This window comes from Populus trichocarpa, chromosome 6 (assembly GCF_000002775.5).
Source record: "Populus trichocarpa isolate Nisqually-1 chromosome 6, P.trichocarpa_v4.1, whole genome shotgun sequence".
Lineage (NCBI taxonomy): Eukaryota > Viridiplantae > Streptophyta > Magnoliopsida > Malpighiales > Salicaceae > Populus > Populus trichocarpa.
The window spans coordinates 20,674,101-20,689,867 of record NC_037290.2 but is presented as its reverse complement, the minus strand read 5'-3'; the positions used below and the strand labels follow the sequence as shown (position 1 = coordinate 20,689,867).

Here is a 15,767-nt window from a genome sequence, read left to right as displayed (position 1 = left end):
AAAACAATAAAATAATTGCTTTATCCTAATATTATTTATAAATAGATAATTCTTTTTTTACAGTTTCAATACAATTTTTCTCTGATTTTCTGTAAATTTATCTTTTAATTTACTTTATGTAAATTTATCACTCTACAAACTTTAGGCTTTATTCATTTCCATGCTTTCTTTACAAGTTTTTAGTTTATTTAAATGCTTTTTTTGTCATAGAATTTAATGTTTTTTTTAGTTTTGCAAGCACTTTCGCTAAATATATAAACTCTTCATAGTTTAATTATGAATCTCTATGATTTATTAATCAACATAAAACTCTATAGTTTATTTGATTAGCCAACATAGATTTATATATTTTCCGCTTGGTATAAATCTTTTATGAATATGTATGCTTTATTTAAATAGTCTTTGTTTATATAATATGGCTTGCTAATCCATATTTATTTATTGGAAAAACTCATAATTTATCTGATTACGTCATAACTACTATCTTTTTACTAGTTAATTGAGTTGAAAATAATAAAAAATTCTTTCAAAACTTTAAATATATATTGATAACACTTTAATTATGGTCAGTGCATGCAGTAATAAAACTTGAAATTTATGGCGGTTTGATTGGGAAAGGTTTGTCGAGGAGGGGGAGGTTCTAGAATATTTGGACAATTTGTAGCGTCCAGCATTCTCGCGTGCAAGTTCAAGTAGTAGTTAGGCTGACCGGTTGATATATATATATATATATAGCATTTTATGAATTATGAATTATAAAATATCTTAATTGTTTACTGGTTAACTTCACATCGCTGGATAAGAGCTAGCTCCTAACAAGACTAGATGGGTGGACCGCCATGGCCGACTCATTTTTTTCCACTGTAAAAAAAAAAAAAAAAACTAAGGTAACGCAAGCATTCTCAAAAAAGTAAAAAAACTAGAGATTGAGTAATTCACTTAACTTTGGTTTAATAAATTCATATAATTTTGATAATATAAATTAAAAAAATGAAAAGGAAATGGCAAAGAAAAAGAGTTAAGAAAAAAAATGATTTGAACCATATGGATTAGCATGAAAAACTTGCGATATAATTGTAATATTGAGGTAATCTTATCAAAAGCAAATTAAAAACTTAATTATTAATTAATTTAATATTGAAGGGTAAAATTAAAAATAAAATTTCTGGTAAAACTAGATTAACTTGTTCACCATGATAATCTCTTATAAAGAAGTATGTAAATATTCTACAAATATATCATATTATTTAAAAAAATTTAAATATTTTATAAATATATTTATATAATATTTGGGTTAACTTTGAGTGAATAGAAACACGCCGAATTCAAAAACTTATTGTATCATTAAGCAGTGTATTTATATATGATACGTTTTTTAATTTCATGGATGAATAGAAAGTATATTAATGCAGAATCTTTAATTGTTTTAAAATTCCAGGTACCATTCAAGCGGCCAATATATCTCTAGTAGAAGCATTCAAGACTTGGACACTTTGTTTTCTTAACGAAGATGAGCCATTCTTCTTTCGTCTCTCTTTAATTTTTTATTTTATTTTTATAATAATATATGTAATGAAAGAGGCTTCCTCTTTTATTTTCTTTTTTCAATTGATTAAACCTATAATATTAATCTAATCAGGACTCGGATTCTCTCGAGAAACATGAACAATCATGATTCAAAAATTGTAATTAATTTTAAATCAATTCAGTGATCTAGTTTGGTGAAAAAAACAAAAACAATAAGCTCACAATTAAGTTGTTTTCATTTATCTTAAACTAGTCATTTTAAATTAAATTAATGAATCGATAATGTATGTCCATACTTATATATACTAAGTCTTCTAAAATGTATTGTTTTACTGCAATTACATGGTGAATTTTATCATTTTAAAATGCTTCATCATTTTAAAGTGCTTCTCTTTAAGAGAAAGAAAAGTGTATTTTGTGCTTATAAACTATTAAAATCATCGTTTTCTAGCCGATGTTGAATTGGTTGCATCCAAGGACGGAGCCAAGAATTTTTTCTCCTCTAGACTATTAAATAAATATATAAATTTTTTAAAAGATTAATTATTAATTCATGTACATGAAATTTTAAAGTTAACAATAAAATTTTAATTCAAATACACTATCCAAAATATAAAAAAATAAATTTGAAAGTACATAAAATTAAAGTGAAAGTAAAAATAAACTCACTATTGAAGTTATATCCTTCAATATTTTGTGGAATATAATTCATCTATAATCGAATCTGAATCGATATTGTAACAACCCCTCAACCGGAATAAAATAGCAATCTCATGTCAACTGAAAAATAAAATAATTAAATTTTTTCTCTCTCTCAATTTCTCTTTCCTTCACTTGATTCTTCCTTAGATTAGTGTTTTATAAATTGAATTTTATAAGTTTACAAGGTTATCCTCTCACTTTTTTTATTTTTTTTCTTGGATTTTTTTTTGTTTTTCCCTTACTTTTCTCTCTTTCTCTCTCGCCTTTTCTTTTTCTATTCTGCTTTTGCCCAGTCGGCAACATATATATAAAAAAGAGCTGATTTGTTTTATTTTTTAATGGCAAATACCCATTTTACCCTTAATGAGCTGGTTTGCTTTTATTTGACGGTTTTTTTTTGTTAGCACTACTAAGCTCCGTTCATCCTAAAAATTTAACCAGATTTTATTCAATATATTTTAAGATCTCTCGTAAAATTTCAGCTCAATATGATGGTCGGATTGAAAATTATGTCAAATAACATAAAACTGGTTAAATTGTGATTTTTCATCAAATTTCTGAATTTTTTCAAAAATTATGAAATTTTAACCCAAGCTAAAGTATCATGTTAGAAGGCCCCACATAAATTTTCAAAAAATTTTAATAACTCAATCGAGAATTATAAATTTTTTTTATATAAAACTAGTTAAAAAATATTGATAAAATCTTGACCTGAGCTATGCCTCCAAGTCTTTAACATGCCTCCGCCCCTTTGTTGCATCATTATGAACATTAAAAAAATATATATATGAGAGGATCTCAACCTAATCATTAAAACTATTTTTGAAATAATTTTTAAAGATTTTCATAACCATTTTTCTGATAAGTTTGAATGAGCATGAGGATATCTATGACCACTGTTAACATTTTCTATAATAACATTTTACCTCTTCTTCTTTGCGTGTTTTTGTGGGTTTTCACCGCATTTCTTTTTATCGAGTGATCGGGTGTTCAGAAGCCCTGGTGAAGAAGGTTGACAATGTAAGATTATTGTTCTATAATCGAAGAAAAGTACGACATCGGCAGGAATTGACTTGACTGAGCGGTTTTGTCTCATTCAAACAAAAACTTATTAAAAAAACAAAAGAACACTGAGTCTTTAAAATAACCATCTACTGCCGGCGATTAAACTTCGACAAGCCAACAAATATTAAAATACAAATTGAACAATTCAAAGCTGACCAAATACATATATGTTTAATCTTTTCAAACTGAATCGTCGCTCGCTCTGCCTCTATAAGTACCTCTGCAGTTCAAAGCCTGATTCAAACCCTCATAATACTTCAAAATCTTGCCTCCCATCAGATAACTTTGCTTCTAATTAAGGCTGAGTAGTTAGAATCACACAAAATGAACTCTTCAATGGCAGGAAAATTGCAGTGTCCAAGGCCAGCACCTCTTATGGTCAGCAAGAACTCGTCGAAGATCAAGAAGACGGCGGCTCCAAATCAGGGTCGTTCTTCTCCTGTTATAGTATATCTCAAATCGCCTGACATTATTCATGTGAGGCCAGAGGATTTTATGGGCACTGTTCAACGTCTTACTGGCAAAGCTGAAACTTTCTCAACTACTTCTTCATCGTCACCACCTACTTCTTGTGTTCCATGGTTGGCAGCTGATCATCACGAGACCATGAAAATGGGTATCTAGGACCTCCAGGAGTTTGAGGATGACTTGAGTGTATCTGGTTCGGGTGACATATTTATGTAGACATTGATGATTGATCTGCAAATGAGAGTGTGGTAGCTATGTCCATTAATGGCTTCATTTGCTACCAGTTCGAATACTGCTAGTCTTGTTTTTCATTTCTTTTGTTTTTTATTCTCTTACCTAGTCAATATTTAATCCACGTAAATCGACGTAATCAGCTTGAAAAAACAATTATCAACAAACTAATTGTAATTTTCTTAATAAATTTAGAAAAAATTAATTTTAATATTCTATAATTTGATAAAAATTACATTTACCTATTGAAATTTAAAAATTACAATTTACATTTTAAATTTTAGTGAATATCTTATAAAATCAACATTAATAAAAGAAGTTTGGAGTCTAATTTAAATATCTTTTTAACTCGTTGTAGTTATTTAATTTTTAGAATTTTTTAGAAAAAATCAAATCAAATCTAATAATTAGATTAAGAATTATATTTATTTTTATTAAATATATTATTTAACTCGATTAAATGTTTGTTGAATTTGGATCTATTCACTTGATAAGAATATACATGTTAAGCTTTCCATACTAGCTCTAATTGGGTAATTAGAGCTTGTTTGACAGTGTGGTTGCGGGTGCTTTTTAAATAACTTTTCATGCCAAAATACATGTTAATGATGTTTTTTTATTTTTTAAAAATCATTTTTGACATCAGCACATCAAAACGATGCAAAACGTATAAACCATATTAAATTTTAACAAAAAAAAAATTCAAATTTTTTAGGAACGCTGGTTAAACCGCGTTTCCAAACGTTCCCTTAGAAGATGTAGAAATGGTCGTAAGAGAGAGGAGAAGATGCATAAATTGGGTTTTTAAAAAATTATAATGGCAAACATGTAATATTTTAGAATCTTTAATGATTGAGTCCAGCTAAATAGGTAAAGTGAAATAAACTATATAAATAGTATGATATAAACTGTAAATTTTCAAAGTATAAGAGGAAAACATTTTCATGCACAAAATACAGGAAGTTTAAAGTAATTTTTCCTTTGATTAATATAAATTAAAAATAATAAAGTCACATTTAAGTTAAATTTTCACCAAACATATTTATGGATAAATAATAAATTATGATTTCAAATAAATTGATTTGATTCGCTATTTTACTAAACATGTGTTTTTAGCTTATCAAAAGTTATTTATAAAAATAAGTTTTTAATTATAACTCAAAGCTAAAAGTTATAATTCAAAAATTATATATCCACTTCACAATATCATGTAGATCATACCGGGTCAAGTTAAATAAAATTAAAACAACAATTTTAATTTTAAATAAAATTAAAACGAATTCAATTAGAAATATTAAATATGCATGTATACTTGATATATTGATATGTCAGTTTAATAGCCATATTACATGTAATCTAATGAAAATGCTTGATTGTAAATAATTTTAAATTTCACTCATGAAAAAAAAATCAAATATACTCAAATGAAAAGGAAAAAAACACCCCAAATTACAAGCAAGACAAATCATGAAAATAAATTAAAAAATAGATTTGAGTAGATTCTGAGATGTATAAGAATGAAGTAAAAATTAATTTTTTGAAGTATATTTTACTAAAAAATATGAAAATATTAAAAAAATAATATAAAATAAAAAATTAAATTTATTAAAAAAAAAAAAAGTTGACCGCAACCAAAGAAGTCATCTGCCGGACTCACAAACCTGCCCCACGTTTGGTTCCTCAAATAAATGGACGCTGTAAGTTGCTCCCTGAGCAACACGCGTCACGGAATCCTAGCGAGTACAATAACACTTCATCCCCAAATTTCCACTACTTAACGTCACTTTTCAATAAAATCTCTGACCGTTGGCGTCGAAAACTAACGGCGTGAAGGGCAGGAGGGAAATGAAAACTACGAAAATGTTCAAACCCCAAAATATAAACTTTACCGCAACTTTTCCAATCTTTGCTCCCTCTTACTCACTAACCTGCTCATAGTTTTTGTTGAATTTTTGCCTTAATTAGACTCTTATTTTTTAGGGCAAATCGATCAAAAACCCAACAATCCAACAACAGTACCTCGGTTTCTTAATTGAGAGGTTCAAAAATCGGTTTCTCTCGATGCATTATTTCTCTCTCTCATATTCTGCTTCCCAAAGGTAACAGTAACACGTCCTTTCCTTTCCTTACCTTTTTTTTTCCTTCTCTTTTTCGTTATTTGTCCATAAAATCCGCGTTTGATGTTGTTAGTATAGTTGACACGACATTAGATTGTTAGAAATCGATTCTCACAGCAGTAATTGGATTTATTTATTTATTTTTTGGTTTAATTTTTGTTAGTTTACTATTTAATCGAAGTACGAAGGAGGTTTTCAATCGAGTCTTGGATTTCTTTAGATTTAGAATCCAGTTTGGACACTATAGAAAAGCTTATATGGTGTTTGATGTTATGTTTCTCTTAATAATGCGCAATGTCTATTCATCAATTCCAAATTGATTGTTTAGATTCGTTCGTGGTAATATGTGCGAGTGTTAACGGAAGTGTTACGGGAAAATTGTTTGTAGGTGGTGAGTTGATTGGTTTGAAGGAGTTGGGAGTTATAAACGGTCTGAACAGAGTAATTTATGGCAAAAGTTGCTGCACCGGGTGGCTTGTTAGGTTCTGTCACTGTTCAAATTGGTGGTGGTGGTGGTGGTGCTTCTTTAACTGATGGTCCAATGGTTAGAAGGAAGACTCCGTCGGAACTGAGAGTAAGTTTTCAACTTGGGCGTTGTTGTGCTCCGTGCTTTAGGTTTTTAACTTGGAAGTTTTGATCACTTTTTGGATGGTTGGATTTTGACGTTTTCAACCATTATTGCTGGAATAAATTCAAGTTCACGTGTGCTTGTGGTTTGTCTTCTGTATTCACATTCCTTGTAAATATTGAATAGTAAGGACAGAAATTCTGCTTACCTACGTTCATTAATCAATTTATGATCTTTTGTCTTGAACCTCTTTATTTTTTTATTTGGGCGTGTGTGTGGAAATGGTTTGTGTGTATTGACCAGTTTCCTCGTAATTCCCTGACTTTCATTCTCATTTTATACTTGCTTAACATGTTTACTTTTGTTTCATAAACACTTCCATCTGTATGCTAATCAAATTGGAGGTGTTTTGGGGAGATTCACTTTTCATTTTGGATTGCAAGAACTGAGGATCTATATACAAAATTTATATGGAAGCACATTGTGTATTTGTTTAATGTCGCTGGGACAGTCATTATTCATTAACTGCATTAAATTCGAGTTAAAGAATCTTCTCAAAACTAATAAATTGTAGTGGAAAAAAAATCTTCACAGTTTATTGTCCTTGTTGGCATGCAGGGAGAGCAGCTGAAGAGGACAAAAGTTCTGGAGATTGTAGATGAATCTCCAATGGGTTCAAAGAAGTAAATCATCCTATTTATCTTTTTCTTAACTTGTACTTACTTTTTTATTTTCTGATTTGGTGACAATTTATTTTTTACCTCCCAGTAATAGTAGTGCGGTGGATAATGGGCCTAGGAAACCAGATGCATCAAGGACTCCTAGATACATTGACACCCGTATGGATGAAGTATATCCTGTCAAAAAATCCAGGCTTAGGATGCTTTCTGTAAAAGACAGTGCAAAGGTGATTATATTTTCCTCATTAGGATACCAATGTTCTGGTTCTGTTTCTGTTATTATGATGCATTATTTGTTTGTTTACTGTATTCCCATTTACACTCAGGAAATTACATCAACTGAGCAACCAATTAGCCTGAAGAACATCACTATGCTTTCAACTCTGGCTGCCAAGAGGCGACAACTTTCACGGTATGCCTTTTAGCACGGTGTATCTCATCTGCAAAATGTAGACATTTTCTTCTTTTCTCACTGGTTTTGCTCTTCATTTCCTGGCAGTCCAGAGAATTCAGTTGCTTCTGATGAAGTTTCAAAAGATGGTGTGGTACAACCTCGCCAAACAATTGAAAATTGCAGTCAAAGTATATTTCGCAGTGTTGCTCAGCTTTCATCCAGTTGTGAAAAGTCATCTGGATTGGCATTTGTTGACATGGTATACCTTGCTAGCAATTTTTTTTTTCTTGTTACTCAAGTCAAGTTGTTCTGATTTGACTTACTAACTCAGGATAAAGCATTAAAAGGACTTGTGGCCCATGAAATGCCTTACACTTCTGGTTTAAATGCTGCTTCTGAAATAGCTGGCAACCACAGTGGCAATTTCTGCTCTGAATGCAATATAGCTGGCCTAAAAGCTCCTCTTGATTTTACTTTGAAAACTAGAATGCGGGTGGCGTCCTCTTGCTCAGTTAATCAGTGAGTTTGTCAAGTATATCTAAGTTAGTATTTCCTTTATTAGTTTGTCCTGCTGCTTCTTATTTAGATAATATCAATTCTTAAACTTGGTGGTAAATTGATCTTTCATCGTGTGAGTGTATAAAACTTTCCAGGCTGTTTGGAACCCTTCGAATTAAATTAAATTTAAATGTTAAAACTAGCTTTTCAAAAATACCATCTACCCATCTCATTTTTTGAAAGACATTTGCAGGAATAAGAAAAAGGAGATGAGGGTAATATAAGAAATAAAATGAATTGAATTCTCTCTTTCAAATATATGAATTCAACTTATTTATCAATTGAATTTAAATTGAATTGAATTCAATTATACTAAAGAATTGGTTCCAAACAACTTGTGACAATTAATTAATTTTCTTTCCTGTAACTTGATTTGTCATCAAAATTTGCCTGTTACTTTATTATGCACTTGACAACTTCAATTCAATGCATACATGAATAATGATAAGGTATGAATAGCTCAACCCATTCCTTTGCCTTTGAGATAATAGGATGCTCTTGTTTTGACTCGAGACTGTCTGTTTTGTTCATATCAATGCTTTCTTGGGTATGTTCTATGTTTGTGGCTATGCATGAAATTATTTTCATTTTTCAATATGGACAAGGGTTCTGTTTCTGACTTCCTCGGCTATTTTCTTGGGTATGTTCTGTGTCTAGTCTCTTTGTTTTGAGAATGGCTCCTTAACAACTTATTTATTTGATAATGCACACCATATGGACAGCTGTGAATTAATCTGTGAGCAAGTTCCATGTTATAGGTTGTTAATTGGTGGTTAATATTTTCTTTGCAAATTTTAGAATTCATAGGTCAATCATGAGCAGTACCTACAATGGCATGCCACAGCTTGCATCCCAATTTGGAGATTCCCAGGACAATAGAAGCTCAGGGCAGGCACTGGCTTCTCAAATCCTTAGTTCTAAAGCTTTGCATTCATGGGTTTACCCTCAATCTACCTTACCTGCTGCTGTCATATCAGTGCTAACCTTGTCAGCAACTGAGGGAGGTTGTCAAATAAAAACAATAATTCATATTAATTGTTTTCTACTCCCTTCCTCCTTTCTCTTTTTAACGTTCTTGCTTTTATTTGTGGACATAGATTTTATAAGAAAACGGCAACTGGCGTGGGAGGATTCTTTTCGGAGTCTTTATTACATGCTTCGAAAGAACATTTGCAATATTTTTTATGGTATTTTTCTGCACGTGTTCTATTAAATCTTTTTTATTTTCTCATCCTGCTTTATATTCTGGTGCTTTTTCCACAAACATGCAACATTATGTGCAAATTAAGTATATTGTTGTTTCCACGCATCATTATTGTTGAGACATATTACTTGGATTTAGTTGATGTCATAGGTTGTGTCTGCTTATCTATATTTTGACTCGCTCACCTCCTTTCCAAGACTGCTATTTGGTACATTGTATACTGAAAGATACTTGTAACATGTGAATCATGCGAAAGCTTTTATCTGTGGAGTTATATGCTTTTCTCCATTTCTTTAGCCAATGAAAGTATTCTCTCCTCAAACTACATCTTAACATTGAGTTTTAATGGGAACTTTTTGTAGTGTGCACTTCACAATTTGTGGTGATGTTCACTAATAGTGATGGCCCAGGAAGAACTGCACACCTATGCAATGCTTACATCTCCCAGTCAACAAGAGGTTTGAGGTCGTTGTTGAGAGAGCATGTAAGATTTATCTGTTGTTATGTTTAGTATTTGCTCATTTACGTTGTTAATAATTTTGGCACATGTTTTTTGATTTTTGTATATTTTGCTCTTATTATGCAACACTTTTAATTTGTTGTGTAGGATATTTGTTTCTCTATGCCACTTTGTCATTCTAAGGTAGAGCAAGTCACCACTGAAGATTTAGTTGAGCTCTCTGAGATTGAGAAACAGAATTTGGGCCAGGTGAGTGAATTCCTTTCACATTTGGCCATCTTGCATTTCCCTCAGCTTGAATGAGATGCCTTCCCTGATATTATGGATCATTAAGGTTGCAACCATTTTTGATAGTTAATACTTTGAATTGATCATAATCCAACAATTATTCCTCCTATTTTTCTTTTAATGAATTAGTGGCCCTAGTTAAATGCTTGCTATTCATGAAATCATTTAATATTTGAAATTTTGGGCTGTAAAGGATATCTAGCAACCTGTAGTTATGATGTCGTGACAGTTTTTGGGATTGTGATGATTGTACATCCCAAGCTCCTAGTTTTGTCTCCTAATAATTACATTCCCTAACTGGAGAGTTCTGCTCAATTCTCTCTTGTCAAGATCCTCTTTCATTTACTTTTGATTCTATTGCTTGTATTTTATAACTAATTTGTGGTTCCTGCTGAACATAATGCAGACTCGTCGGCTTAGTTCCTTGTCTGATGTTGATAATAGCCCACAATCTCTGCTGGCTTTCTGTGGAAACAAGAATGTACATGGATTATATGATTTTTTGTTAAATTACAGGTAGGTTCAGGGTTGAAGTTTGAACAACAATACCTCTGTTGAGTTTAGCTGCACTGTGGTTCAAAAATTAGTTCCATATTTTTCTACATATGTTATGACTATGTCACACTTCCTTCTGGTTGTCTTCAGATCTTCCCTTACCTTTCTTTCTGGAGTTGATGTTCCTGTATTGTATTCACCTGTTCCATTTCAGAATGCAGCTCTTTCTGCTCCGGAGGTGGGTGTTGCAAATTTAATCTTGGGCTTCTCAATATATAGAGCTAGAACTCAAAACATACTTTCATCTCTTTTACTGGTGTGACTATATTTGCCTCAATTGCTCAGTTTTCTCTCATTTGTCAGACCAAAATTTTTGTTCCCGTTGATCTTTTATGATATGATGTGTGAAACCTTCATTCACAATCAAATTTTATTTACTTATATAACTTTAGTGCTCTTCTATCAGCAGCTATATATCTGTTGCAAAATGTTCCATTATGCTCTTTTTTTAAATAGATGTTCTTTGATGTAAATAAAATTTCCGTGCTTTTCATCGGTGTATAATGAGCATTCTTTTTAATGTGGAGAATACGAGTAGTAAAAACGATATATATTCTTGCCTCATGATGTCAGAAGCATGTTTGCATAGCTGATTACCAATCTTGTTTCACAGATAAAATGTGTAGAGGTAAAAAGAGCCGACAATAATGCTGCCTCCCCTAAAGGCACTGGATCTAGTCAAGGTTCATCCACCGGTCTCTTGTCCAGCATAGAAATTAAGGATGCATGTATCCCACCATGGATTGTTTGCCGTGTATGTGCTCTCATGGGTTCTGAAGGGAGAAACTTTGAGGCTAGGTATCATAAATTCCTACACCAGCTTCTGTCATCCATGCCTTTATTTAGTGTGTCACCATGATTATATAGTTGCTAATCGGTGTTTTGATTTAATTTGGGAAATTTTCAGCTTTACAACAGAACGCACCTCAATTGGCTTGAATGCGGCTCTTGAGACAGCCTGTGAGAAACCTGATCAAGCTGCAGCGGTTGAAGGCTTGCAAGAAAGCAGTCATGCTTTTGGTATTCCAGAAGCCACCGTTGCTCCTTGCTTGGGTTCTGGCTTCTTAAAAGGCTTGAAGTACTGTGATGGTTCTTATACAGCTTCCCTCTCTCCAGCCTGACATTTTGCTCATGGAGTCTCTGATAGAGACGCAGCATGGATGTATTTCTCTGCATTTCGCTGATTAAATCAATCCTCTCTCCATGTTCTTTCTTTCTGTAATTCCATCCAATGTAATCTTATTTGTTTAACGGAATGAGAGTAACTGATTGACGCTATGCAGTCCTGCTCTAGGAGATCATGCCAAGAGTTCTTCATTATGGTTTGAATTTGTCTCTCAATTTGTCATCTACAGTTCCAGGATTATTCAAGCAACAAGAAACTTCAGGGAAGCAGAATATGCAAATAAATATCAAATGAAGGTGGTTTTAAATTATAGACCTGCACCCTTCTCTTTTACCAGTAATCCGAAGAGGATCATGGGCTTTAGTTCTCATAATCGCATATGCAGTAGCAAGCTTCTCGCTGTGCCTGCGAACAAATGCTTCGTCAGTATTTCCAGCGTAACCTGCCAGTCTTATCTTCCTCAGAATCTCTTCCGATATCCTTTCAATCTTCTGTATTTCTGGGTGGGTTTTATCTTCAACGAAACAACTCAAGTTATCCTGGTTTAACTTATTAAACCTAATCAAGATAATTTTATAAAAAATAAATTAAAATAAATTACTCGTCTTTATTCTAAACATATCAATTAAAAAAAAAACTTAAATCTACGAGGCTATGATAACTAATCCTACAGAGGGCATGAGAGGTGGCTTTTACAGGCTACTGCTACCAGCAGAAGCTAGAATTCATCCTGTTTTTCATGTATCTTAGAAAAAACCAATGACCAATGAAGCGGCAGTGTCCCCTGCTCTGCCAAAAATTAATGATTATGGTTTAGTAAAGGTGCATCCTCAGGCTATTCTTGATAGGAAAATTATGAGAAAAGGTGACAGAGCTGCTACCATGGTATTAGTTCAATGGTCAAATCTTCTTAAAGAGGATGCAACAAGGGAAGAGTTAGATGATCAGTCAGTTCTACAATTTCCAGATTTCAATACCAATTATTGAGGACAAGAATTATTTTGAATGCTGGAATGGACTCGGGATTGGAAGGCAGCAGGTAGTTGATGGATAGAAAAAGTGTTAGTGATGAGAAAATGTCAGCTAACATCTTGTATTAGCTTAGAAATCTGATATAAATGCAATGCCCAGTTGGCGTAGGAAGCAAGCAATTAATGAAAAACACATTTTCTGTATCTTTTCCCCTTCTTTCTTCTCTGCATTCTTTCCTTTCTTGTCTTTCCAATCCCTTGATCATAACACATTGCAAGAACTGGAAGAGCAGATGACCACATCAAACCAAAGAGAACCCCCAGCCACTCTCCTCCTTAATCGACAAGTTTTGGGCAGAATCTCTTCGCCAAGTATAATTATATATCTTAATTGGGGTTTATGCCTAAATTTTAGAAAGAGACGGGAAGAAGACAACAATTTCACCGTGTTCATTTTATGAAAATTCAACTTGGGGTTTATGGAGAGTCGAGACATAATTGAAAAAATTAGGGTTTTTTCTGAGCTGAATTTGAGATTTTTTTCATGGTTTTTTTGAAGAGAGAAAAATTATGTTCGGAAGAAAGAAAATTTCTTAAAACTCAATAGATAAGTGTAATCTTAACTAAATTATAGGATATTAGAGGTAATTTTCTAAAAAATACTAAAAAAATAAATTGAATTGTTGAATTGTGAAATAATAAAAAAACTAAAAAAATAAAGTATTATTTTAATGAATAGTATGAGTATTATTGTCTTGGTTTACATAAAAAACTGAATAGTTTAAGTTATCGTATTCATTATTTAGTCAAGTAAATTCAATTGTATTTTACTAAGAAAAATTCAAAGCCAAAAACTACCTATCCTGATATAGTGATCTACCAAGTCAGTATCTCTCAACAAATCTTTGAGTCATTTTAAAATGATGAGACAATTTTTATTCATGTGGGAGATTATTGAGAATTTGTTTAAAGAACATGGTTAATAGGAACATTTAATGCTAAATTAAAAATGGGGTCCACTCACTTTTGGGTTTAAGACTTTGTTAGAATTTAATCTTTAACCTATTCTCTTTAACATAGAACATTAACATGATTTAAAAAAATTATTAATGAATGAGAAATTGATTTTAAAGAATTCTTAGTTGACATGTTTTGGTGAAATTCAAAACTCTCTAAAGAACTCTATCCTACATTGTAAAGAAACAAAACCTAGTTGAAGAATTAAGATTGGGTTCTAAGGGCACCGAAGTTCTTAGAAACGAGAGGACTTAAGCAAAGTGGGCTTCTGATTTAAACCCACACGAGCGCTAGCCTAGGCCTGACCCTATCCTACATTGTAAAGAAACAAAACTTAGTTGAAGAGTTCAGATTGGGTTCTACGGGCACCGAAGTTCTTAGAAACGAGAGGACTTAAGCAAAGTGGGCTTCTGATTTAAACCCACACGAGCGCCAGCCTAAGCTTGCCTGGGTTTGGGTTCATTGTAAATATTATTTTGGACCACAAAAAATTATTTTTTGCTAACTTAAATTTAGGCTTGGATTTTCTCCATGAAGAATTATTTATTCTAGCTCAATCCACTATTTTGTCTAACCCATGAAAGGAAGAATCCGATAATTTTTTCTTGTATTTTTTCAACAGAACTTGAATAAGTTTTTCAACTCAAAAGATATTTGTTTTATGACAATGATGCTCATGTTTTTATTATGGATTTATGGTGGTTAATTAAAAGTTGATAATTTAAAAATTAGTTTTGGTTAATACAAGAATTAATTATTTAACTTTCTAACTTTCAAAACCAACTATAAAAAGAGGGTGAAAGAAGAGTTCAAAAGAAATTTTTTCCTGATTTTACACTCTTTTTTCCCTCAAATTTTATTGTTTTTCTCCTTCCTTTTTAAGTTTTTATATTCGTCTCAAAATCTAGAATTTATATTTATTTTTTATGAGATTTTTGAGTCTATCTACTTTGGTTGAAAAACTTTATTTAGAAGTGCATCTAAACCAAAGATGTGTTGTTGGAATCTTAAGCGGCTTATTGCAAACAATCTTTGAACCAAAAGAAGAGTAATAAAGTCTTAAAAATGAAAGATTTATCATTGATAACAACAAAAACTTCATTATTTAAAGTACTTCAACAAATATCTTTTTTTATTTTGATTTAAATATATAGATATTATTTATATAAATATATTAGATATTATTTAATATGAATGCTGTGACTTTGTTTTGATATTAATTATAAATTAATTTATGTTTTGTATGCATGCTAGAGTTTTTATATGTTTATTTGTTTATATTGATAGCATGTTTACTGTAATATATATAATTTTGTTATAATAAACTAAACAATTTAATCTATGCTAATTTTTTGACTTTCAATGAAAACAAATAATTTTTGAAACTATGATCGACACTACAATGACAAGCGAGCCTAACCAGTTTGGTTTTAAAAATGGGTTCACTTGGACACCAATTGCTTATTCTCTTGGACCTGGACCGGACTTTCGGTGGACGCTCCGACGACGACAGCGGCTCGTGGCATGCCAAGTGGAAGGAGGACTCAGAGCAGAGCTTCCAGAGGCTTCAATTCGAGTGTCCAACAGTTAACTCACAATCGGTACAGACACGAAGAAAGCGATGATGCTGTGAATATTCACGCAATGTGAATTCTCTCCGATGCTTTGAATATTGAAATAAAGAAATCCAATTAAAATCTCGTCGCCTAACTAGTGACGTGACGCATGTGAAGGGATTAGCAAGACTTTCGTTGTCTCGTGCTTGTGGAAACAAGGTCGTAAATTTTATTTTGATAAATATTTTATTTTTTTAATTAAAATAAAATGTTTCAGTTT

At 31.8% G+C, this 15,767-nt stretch overlaps 1 protein-coding gene across 1 annotated transcript; it reads left to right on the top strand.

Annotated features, from left to right (window-relative positions):
• The first annotated feature begins 5,803 nt into the window (after positions 1 to 5,803).
• Positions 5,804 to 12,095, top strand: LOC7455613 (uncharacterized). The gene is made up of 15 exons (XM_024603309.2): positions 5,804 to 6,092; positions 6,499 to 6,684; positions 7,297 to 7,361; positions 7,447 to 7,585; positions 7,685 to 7,770; positions 7,858 to 8,011; positions 8,084 to 8,271; positions 9,109 to 9,314; positions 9,408 to 9,497; positions 9,877 to 9,998; positions 10,122 to 10,223; positions 10,669 to 10,778; positions 10,908 to 10,995; positions 11,431 to 11,615; positions 11,725 to 12,095. The coding sequence occupies exons 2-15, from the start codon at positions 6,559 to 6,561 to the stop codon at positions 11,936 to 11,938; spliced, it is 1,875 nt and encodes a 624-aa protein (XP_024459077.1). The 5' UTR covers positions 5,804 to 6,092; positions 6,499 to 6,558; the 3' UTR covers positions 11,939 to 12,095.
• The last annotated feature ends 3,672 nt before the right edge of the window (positions 12,096 to 15,767 follow it).